At 43.3% G+C, this 10,471-nt stretch overlaps 1 protein-coding gene across 1 annotated transcript in view; it reads right to left on the reverse strand.

Moving 5' to 3' along the window:
- The window catches only part of XPNPEP1 (X-prolyl aminopeptidase (aminopeptidase P) 1, soluble), a 60,802-nt gene extending 51,342 nt beyond the window's left edge, over positions 1 to 9,460 (reverse strand). The window contains exon 1 of the mRNA XM_006831327.1: positions 9,320 to 9,460. Within this exon, the coding sequence (XP_006831390.1) occupies positions 9,320 to 9,351 (32 nt within the window). The 5' untranslated portion in view covers positions 9,352 to 9,460. The remainder of the gene's footprint in view (positions 1 to 9,319) is intronic.
- Between the last annotated feature and the right edge of the window lie 1,011 nt (positions 9,461 to 10,471).

Consider the following 10,471-nt stretch of genomic DNA (forward strand, 5'->3'; position numbering starts at 1 on the left):
GACTGAGGGATATCATTGCTGATGTCTGATAGATCTTGGCTGAAAGCAGAGGATAACAGAAAGATGTTTACCTGTGTTTTATTGATTACACAAAGGCTTTCGATTATGTGGATCATGACAAGCTACAGACAACATTGTGAAGTCTGAGTAATCCAGAACACTTAATTGTGCTCTTGAGGAATCTGTACATGGACCAAGAGGCAGTTGTTTGAACAGAACATGGGAACACTGAATGGTTTAAAATTAAGAAAGGTGTGCGACGAGGTTGTATTCTTTCACCATACTTACTCAACCTGTATGCTGAGCAAATAATCTGAGAAGCTGGGTTATATGAAGAAAAACATGGCATCAGGATTGAAGGAAGACTCATTAACAATCTGCGATATGCAGATGATACAACCTTGCTTGCTGAAAAAGAAGAGGACTTAAAACATTTACTGATGAAGATCAAAGAGCGCAGCCTTCAGTATGGATTGCAGCTCAATAATAAAGAAAACAAAAATCCTCACCACTGGACCAATAAACAACATTCTTATCAACGGAGAAAAGACTGAAGTTGTCAAAGACTTCATTCTTCTTGGATCAACTATCAGCACTCACAGAAGCAGCAGTCAAGAAATCAAACAACGTATTGCAGTAGGTAGATCTGCTGCACAGGACCTTTTTAAAGTGTTGAAGAGCAATCTAAGGTGTGCCTGACCCAAGCCTTGGTATTTTCAATAGCTTCATATGCATGCGAAAGCTGGACAGTGAATGAGGAAGACTGTAGAAGAACTGATGCTTTTGAGTTATGGTGTTGGAGGAGAATATTGAAAGTACCATGGGCTGCCAAAAGAACCAACAGATCGATGTTGGAAGAAGTGCAGCCAGAGTGCTCCTTGGAGGCCAGGATGGCCAAACTTCGTCTCCCACACTTCGGACATATTGTCAGGAGGGACCAGTCCCTGGAGAAGGATATCATGTTTGGTAAGGTGGAGGGTCACAGAAAAAGAGGAAGACCCTTAGTGAGATGGATTAGCAAGGTGGCAGCATCAATGGGCTCAAGCATGGCAACAATTGTGAGGTTGGCCCAGGACCAGGCAGTGTTTCATTCTGTTGTACACAGTAGCACTGATGAGTTGGTACCAACTCAATGGCACCTAACAACAATAACAACAAACATCCTTCTGGTACTCTGTGCTTTCAATCAAGATACATATGACATCAGCAATGATAGCCCTTATCCCATGTCCTCTTCTGAATCCAGCTTGAATTTCTGGCAGCTCCCTTTCAATGTATTCTTTATTTTTCCCTTTTCAATGTATTCTTTAAACCATTTTTGAATTACCTTCAGCAAAATTTTACTTTCATGTGATATTAATGATATTGTTCAATGATTTCCATGTTACATTGGGTCACCCCTCTTTAGAATGGGCACAAATATGGATCTTTCCATTGATTTCTTGGCATAGATGAGTGAGCACCTCCAGAACTGCGTCAGTTTGTTAACAGATTTTTTTTTTTTTTAATTCCATCAACTCCTGGATTGCCAAGGCCTTCAGTGCAACGTAGACTTCTTCCTTCAGTATCACTGGTTCTTGATCATATGCTACCTCTTGAGATGACTAAGCAGCAACTATTTCTTTTTGGTCCAGTGACTCTGTATTCCTTCCATCTCTTTTGATATTTTCCATATCATTCAGTATTTGTCCATATTGAATCCTTCAATACTGCAACCTGTAGCTTGAATTTTTTCCTCAGTTCTTTTACCTTGAGAAATGCTGAGTGTGTTCTTCCCTTTTGGCCTTTTAATTCCAGGCTTTGCACATTTTGTCTTCTCGAGTTACCCTTTGGAACTTTCTGTTCAGCTCTTTCACTTCCTCATTTCTTCCAATCACTTAAGCGTCTCTACACTTGACAGCAAGTTTCAGAGTCTCTTATGACATCCATTTGGTCTTTTCCTTCTTTCCTGTCTTTTTAATGACTTTGTGCTTTCTTCTTGTATGATGCTTTTTTTTTTTAACTTTTTATTGTGAATTGAGTGAAAGTTTATAGATATCAGTTTTATATTCAAGAAATCATACACTTTGTTTTATCTCAATGATTGTAATCCCCTATATGCAACCACAGTTATCCTGTTTCCTCCCTGTGGTTTCTATTTCCAGTCCACTCACCTTCCCATCCCTAGTCAACTTTGTCCCTAGGTAAATGTTACCCTTCTGATTTTAAACGACTGATCATTCCATGGTGAGCATACCTTACTAATGTGATTGTCACCAGTACATACCTATCTATGATGTCCTTGATGTCATGCTACAACTCTTCTGCTCTTTGGTCATTAGAGTCAAATGCATCAGCTCTGTCCAGGAGACGGTTTCTAAATTCAGGTGGGATATATTACAGGTCAGAATTTGGCTCTTGTGAACTTGTTTTTTAATTTTCTCTGGCTTCCTCCTGAACAACTGATGGTGTGTTTCCACAGTCTGTCCCTGACCTTGTTTTGGCAGATAAGACTGACCTTTCCCACCATTTCTTCCCACAGATGTAGTCAATTTAATTCCTGTGCATGACATCTGGTGAGGTCCATGTATATAGTTGTTTACATTGTTTTTTAATGAATAAATTGTTGGTCCTGCAAAATTTTATCATGTGATCTCCAGCATCATTTCTATTACCAAGGCCATATTGTCCAACTAAAAAGATGACGGACAAATGGAATTAAAAGACAATGAAATATTTCCATGAACCTTTTGAAGCCCCCTCATACATGATGTCCCTAAGTACATGTTTAATGATAAAAAATAATAATAATAATAAAGTGGGGCAAGAGGGAGAGCGTGTCAGGGAGGTAAGAGAAGAGGTTACTTTTGTATGGGATAGCCAGAGATAGCATGTGAAGTTTGAGCAGAGACCATGAAACGAGTTAAGGAGCAAAAACCCATGTGATGTCTAGGGAAAGAGCATTCCAGACAGACGAAATGGCCAGTGCAAAGGCCACAGACCGAGTGTGCCTAGTGTATCACGGAGGTCAGTGCAGCAATGTTCATGTTTGTCACAGGGGAGGGAGTGTTAGGAGATATGGTCAGAGAGGGGTTCCGGAGGTATAATGTAGGCCTTAAAAAGGGTTTTGAATTCTACTCAGCTGGCACTGTAGGATAAGCACTGGACTGCTAAACCACAAGGTCAGCAATTTCAAACACACCAGCTACTCCTTGGAAACCCTATACAGGGTGGCCATGAGTTGGTACCAACTTGACAGCACTTAACAACAGATGAACTTAAAAGTACTTTTATTAAAACTTAGCCAAATTTCTATGTGTTGATAGACAGAAAGGAGCCCACACTAGCTCTGTCTACCACGTGCCCAGAACCAGAAGACCAGACATTTTACCAGTCAATCCAGGCCTGTTCTCAGATGTCTGCTGCTTTAGTTTCACTGAACAGGATAAGATGTTCTTGTACTATGGGAAACTATATATTCTTTCATAAAATGTAAAACACCCAACAGCTCTTACAAAAATAGATACAATTAATCCACAACAAAATACTAACAAATTGAACACAGCATATGAAACGATGATACATAATTACCAAGTGGGACTTACCCCTGGAATGCAGGTTGGTTCAACATCCAAAAATCAATTAATGTAATTAATATAATGTTGAAAGAGAAGAGAGCTTGAGGCACTTACTGATGAAGATCAAAGACTACAGTATGGATTGCACCTCAATGTAAAGAAAACAAAAATCCCTACATCTGGACCAATAAGTAACATCACAATAAGTAGAGAAATTTTTGAAGTTTGTCAAAGACTTCATTTTGCTTGGATCCACAATCAACACTCATGGAAGCAGTAGTCAAGAAATCAAACAATGTATTACTTTGGGCAAATCTGCTGCAAATGACCTCCTTAATGTATCACTTTGCCGTCTAAGTTGCACCTGATCCAAGACATATTTTCAATCGCTTCACATGCATGGAAAAAATGGACAATAATTAAGGAAGACCAAAGAAGAATTTCTGTATTTACATTACGGTGATCGTAAATAATGCCGACTATATATTCCTCAGGAGAAAGATGAGGCTTTCTGCTCCTGTAAAGATTTACAGTCTCGGAAACCCTATACAAGATTGCTATGAGTCAGAACTGACTCCACAGCACATAACCACCACTACCATACCATGGACTTCTGGGAAAATGAGCAAATCTGTCCTGGAGAAAGTATAGCCAGAATGGTCCTTAGAAATGAGAAGAGCAAGACTTCGTCTCACGTACTTTGGACATGTTATCAGGAAACCAAGTAGAAGGAAATCATTCTTGATAAAACAGAGGATCAGCATAAAAGAGGGAAACCATCTGAATGAGATGGACTGACAGGAGTGGCTGCAACAATGGGCTTCAACATAGCAGTGATTGTGTGAATGGTGCAATCTGTATGCTGAGCAAGTAATCCAAGAAACTGGATTACATGAAGAAGAAAATGGCATCAGGATTGGAGGAAAACTCATCAACATCTTGCGATACATAAATTATACAACTTGGCTTGATGAACGTGAAGAGGACTTAATATACTTACTGATGAAGATCAAAGACCACAGCCTTCAGTATGGATTGCACCTCAATGTAAAGAAAACCAAACTCCTCACCACTGGACCAATAAATAATTTCATGATAAATGGAGAAAAGATTTAAGTTTTACTTCATTGCTTGCATCCACCATCAAAACTCACAGAAGCAGCAATCAATAACTCAAATGAGGTATTGCATTAAGCAAATCTGCTGCACAAGACCTCTTTGAAGTGTTCAAGAGCAAAGATATCAGTTTGAGGATTAAGGTATACCTGACCCAAGTAATGGTATTTTCAATAGCCTCATATGCATGTGAAAGTTAGGCAGTAATAAGGAAGACCATAGGAAAACTGATGCATTTAAGTTACGACGTTAGCAAATATGAAAGGTACCATGGACTCTCAGAAGAACCAACACTGTTGGAAGAAGTACAGCCAAAATACTCTTTAGAAGCCAGGATGGCAAGGATGCCTCTCATACTTCAGGCATGTTACTCAGGAGAGACCAGTCCCCTGAGAAAAGCATCATGCTTGGTAAAGTGGAGCAGAAGCAAAAAAGAGAAAGACCACCCATGAGATGGACTGGCACAATGGTAGTAGCAATGGGTTCAAGCACGACAACTGTGAGGAGGGTACAGGATCAGGCAGTATTTTGTTCTGTTGTACACAGGGTCTCTATGAATCAGAGTCAACTCCATGGCACCTAACAATAGCAATGAACTTAACAAGCACATAAAAAGATGCTAACATCGTTAGTCATTTGTTTTGCACCATTGAGTCAGCTCTGATTTACAGTGACCCCGCATAGGATTTCTGAGGCTATATATCTTATGGGAACAGAAAGCCTCATCTTCTTCCTGTTGATGGATTTGAACTTCTGACCAATGTGTAATCACTATGCCACCAGGGATCCTCAGTTATTGGTGTTGTTAAGTGCAGTCAAGTCAGTTCTGACTCATAGCAACCCTGACTAGGGTTTCCAAGGAGAGTTTGTAGGTTTAAACCGCTGACTTTGCAGTTAACAGTCTAGTGCTTATCCTACAGGGCCTCGGGGAAATGCAAATCAAAACCACAATGAAACACTACTTCAAACTCAATGGGAAGGTTACCATTGAAAAGACAGACACTAACAAGTATTGACAAGGAGGCAGAGAAATTGGAACCTTCAAACATTGCTGTTTGATCAATGAAGTTGCTTCAAACAACGTAGTAGCTTTGGAAACAGTCTAGCAGTTTCTTAACAGATTAAATATAGATTTACCATTTTGTTGTTGTGAAGTGCTGTATGACCCAGCAATTCCACTCCTAGGTATGTTTACATAAAAAGAATTTAAAAAATTTAAAAAAATTTGTACATGTATGTTCATAGTAACATTACTCTTAATATCCAAAAAGCTCTAACAATTCAAATGTCCATCAACTGATGGTGATATTTCTATACAGTGAATGTTATTTAACAATAACAAGGTAGAAATACTGACGCTACAACACAGATGAATCCTGAAAGCATTATGCTAGTTAAAAAAAAAAAAAAAAGCCAATCACAATTATTTTATGATTCCATTTATATGAATTTTCAGAAAGGCAAATTTACAGAGACAGAAATTGCCTACAGCTGGGGTGGAGATGAGAGATAAGGAGTAACTGTTAATGGGTACAGGATTCTTTTGGGGGTCAAAATTGACTATGGTGATGGTTACAGAAATTTACAAATATACTAAAATACCATTGAATCTTATACTTTAATAGGTGAACTGTATGGGATATGAATTAGATCCCAATAAAGCTATTAAAAATTGTTAAAAAGTAAGGCACCTATTTTTCTGGGACAGGGATATAAGTCACATTCACATCCAATTTCCCTCTTGACTTCAGATGTAAGTTTACAAGATGGTCAGCCAAGGAAGGCAGTTTCTCTTCATACTAGTCAACTGCACACAGTTAACTAGTCCCAGTGACTAGCTCAGACACAGCACTAGAGTTCAGGAGAGAGCTTATTCAGACAGAGGTGGTTGTTCTTGTTAAGTACTGTCGAGTTGGTTCCAACCCATAGCAACCCTGTATAGGGTTTCGGAGGAGCAGCCAGTGAGCTTGAACCACTGACCTTGTGGATCAAACTGACTTTGCAGTCCAGTGCAAGGTAGTCCTATCCATTGATTTTACAGAAGAGAAAACAAAATTAACTTGTCACAGGCCATACATCTTAATACTGCAAAGCCAAGACCAGAAACCAGGTCTCTTGACAGATGAGCTCAACCTCTCCACATGAGCACCACCCCCACCTTTACCTTTCTGACTGCATCAAGGGAATCATCAGATAGTTAGACACCATAGTGGTCCTGCTCTCATCATACCCTGACCTCTGTAGAATCCCGGATCCACATACACTTCACTTACAAGCTCTCAGTTGAAGCAGAGCTACTGAATATTGGAGCTAGAAAAATACCTCAGGGACCATTCAACTCAACTCCCTGCTCCAGACAAAGAGCAAAGAGAAACTTAAGTGACTTGCTCAACATCTGAGAGCCATTTGGTAGCAGAGCTAGAACCCAGGCCTCCCAACTTTCAAGTCAATGTTCTTCCCTTTTCCAGAAGTTTTCAACTTATGTCTTCTCAATCTTATAATGAGCTACAAAGTGTGCAAGGGAAAAGACAGGTGCAGAGAACTTCTTGTTCAATCTCTGTATAAGATGGTTGTGGCAAAATTACTACAAACTACGCATTTCTCTGCCTCTCTTATTTAAATGAAATAATGGCAAGGTTATGGATAGCACCTACCCCTACCCCAAGTCCATGCTGAGAACCATACATGCCTAGCACTTAGGATGGGCTAAAACAAGTACCAAGGTGTCCAGTCATGCCAACCACCACCACTACCACCCTTTTTTTTTTTTTTTTTTAAACTAAGAGCACCTTTTAAAAATGTTTCTTCTCCATTTTCAGTTCACAGGGGTTGGAGTGAATCTCATCTATTTACCTGCCAGGCTCAGGAACCCAGGATGCCTGATCAGTCCATCCTTCTGGTCACAATAATTGGTTCAGAGATGGCCATGACTCAAGTCAGCCACTGAGTATTCTATCTGGGAGTTCTGCTCTGCCATTGGAAAAGGGGAGTTCTATTACTGCTGATACTAAGAACCTACCACTGTCCAGACCTGCCATAAGGAGACAGTTTACCTGAGAACGAAGCTAACACTGAAGAAATCTGAGCCAAGATGCAAGTCTGATGCCGCTATTCCACTGCTCAATTTCTTTTTGTCTTTTTGTCTTTTTGAGTTTGGTTTTCGTCATCTAAACTGAAAGTCTTCACTTTCATATTGGATGCCACTCAAATTCTGCCCAGAGGGGAGGTCCCTGGGGGATGGCCATCACCCCAACACCACCACTACCACCTCTCAGCCTCACAGAGGATCTCATACCTGAGGTAAGGATGCTCTACCAGCTTCTGCCTCGAAAATGTTTGGATTCTATGAATCTAGTAAAATCCACAGTGATCCTGAAAGGCTACTTCTAGGCTGATATACTGTTGCTATTGTTAAGTGCCATTGAGTTGAGTTCAACTCATACTAACCCTGCATAATGTTTCTGAGAAGCTGCTGGTGGTTTTGAACCACTGACCTTAAGCAGCCCAATGCTTATCCTAGAGAGAATCGCATCTGGACTGGTGGTACGCCATGGAGTCAGTTCCAACTCATAGTGAAACTATATTGGGTTTCCGAGGCTGTAAATCTTTACAGGAACAGAAAGCCTCATCTTTCTCTTGCTGAGCAGCTGGTAGATTTGAACTGCTGACCTTGAAGTTCGCAGCCCAACAGTTAACCACTAAGCTAGTGCAGCATTTAGCAAACAGGTAGCTCCGTTCCTGGAGGTTTACAACACCTGGCTGCACCTGGCCAAACCTGACCACACCCCTCCACAGGTTCTATGCTTTGTTCTGGTTCTATTCACCACACGCCTATATTGTGGCATGGCCAAGTCAGAGTCAGCCACGCATAAACATAACCCATGGTCAGTGTTTAGCAAGTGAGCCGGGTCATGATTGATAGCACGGTATTCATTCAGTTTGCAATGGATATGTATTTGAGGGGATAGGAGGGGAGTTGTGGCCTTTGTGAAGTATGATCACACTGTGTTAGCAGTTCTGAGAAGTGTCCCTGGGGCGAGTAAAAGGGATATAGTCTGAAATATGTGAGGCGCCAAAAGGGTTTCCTTCTCACCTCGCTGTGCCAGGGCGTGCCCAAGGCCCTTGGTGAGAGTTTCCTGATTATGCCTAAGTATTTCCTTATAAAGCCTGGAAAGCATCTGGGTGGGGAGGAGCCCGTGGCTGCCAACCTTTGTAGCAGCGACAGATCAACAAGGTGAACTGCAGGTGTCAGCACCATCAAACTGCTCACTTAAGCACTGGAGTCTCACTTGAGCACTGGAGTGAAGAGGGGTGGGGACTCGCCCACCTCCTGGGACCCCGGAACGGCCCGAAGAGGCCAACTTCCTGCAACAGTGTGGCCTTCCTGCGGGGTCGGGGGCAGCTGCTACGTGGACCGACCACAGGGGGATGCCCGCGACCCCGCCGGAAACTCACCGGAACTTGCCGGCTGCTCCGCTCCCTCCCCGGCAACCGATCGGGGGGCTCCCGCCAGCCGACACTGGCCCGACTTGGACCTGCCCACCGCTCCAGGGCGCTGACCCCTGCCCTCCGAGTGGCACCCAAGCGCCCAGGCCCAGAGGATCGCGCGCTGTCCGGACGCCAGCTCCCCAGCAGATCGTCCTCACCTTACTCGCGGTGGCTTTCTGGAGGCTGCCATTCGGCGGTGACGTGCCCCGGCTCACGTCAGGAGAACGCAGACCAGCTGATCACCCTGCAGAGGGATGGAGGGAGGGAGAGAGGCGGCGCGCGGGGAGGTGGGCCGGCGCGCACACAAGCCGGCCACGCCCCCCTCTGTGGCGCGCGCCGAGGCCACGCCCACCGCGGGAGCGGGCTGCGGTTGCCTGGTGCTCCTGCTAGGAGAGTGTTAACGCCCGCTTCGCCTCCCCCTGCGGACTTTGCCTCTCCCCCTACCGCAGATCTTTGCTCCAGGCAGCAGCTTTTCGAAAGAAGAGAAGGACCTCTGCTGGCTGAAGAGACTGAGGTACGACTGAGCTGTCCCAGGGACGTCCCGACCTTTAGGAGGAGTGGCGCGTGAAAGAATCTCGACTAGGGGTCGCGGGACTTTGGAACTTCTTGGGGCTCTAGAACTGTCGCCACAGTTATTTCTCCAGCCAACTTCAAAATCCAGCCCCCACTGCACTTGAATAACTAATAACTAAATTAGACTTAATGTTTAAAAACGGAACTAATGTTGTAGTGCAAGAAAGCAAAACAAAAACACAGTCCATCGTCTTGCCATCCTACTCAGTGGCAACTCCAGTCTTTCCGATGCTCAGACCCAAAATCTTGGAGTCCCCTGCCTTTCACACCCCACAGCCATCTGCCCGGAAATCTTGGTGGTTCTGCCTTCCAGACATCCATTAACCCGTCACTTCTCACTGTCTTCTAGCATTGGTCACTTCTGCCTCACCCAGGTAGTGAGCAATGACGGGCCTACCTGCTGTCACCTGGCATCTGCACAGTCTAGCCTAAACGCAGCCGCCTGAGGGGTCCTTTGAAGTCGTAGATCCTACCTTTTCTCTGCTCAGTATTTTACAATAGTTCCTCGGTTCACACAAGGTACTAGTTCTGCACCATCTGCTCCTAAACCTCTCTCCCTGTTGCCCTCACCTAGCTCATTCTGCCCTGGTTAACCTGACCCTCTTGCTTGTGGATTCTGACTCATAACAACCCTGTATAGTGTTTCCAAGGAGTGGTGGGTTTTTAACCTTGCCATTAGCAATCCAGTGCTTATCCTACAGCACCACACCAGTCCTTGAAAAAACTGGACACACTCC

The sequence above is a fragment of the Chrysochloris asiatica genome, unplaced genomic scaffold (assembly GCF_000296735.1).
Source record: "Chrysochloris asiatica unplaced genomic scaffold, ChrAsi1.0 scaffold00003, whole genome shotgun sequence".
In the NCBI taxonomy this organism is placed as follows: domain Eukaryota; kingdom Metazoa; phylum Chordata; class Mammalia; order Afrosoricida; family Chrysochloridae; genus Chrysochloris; species Chrysochloris asiatica.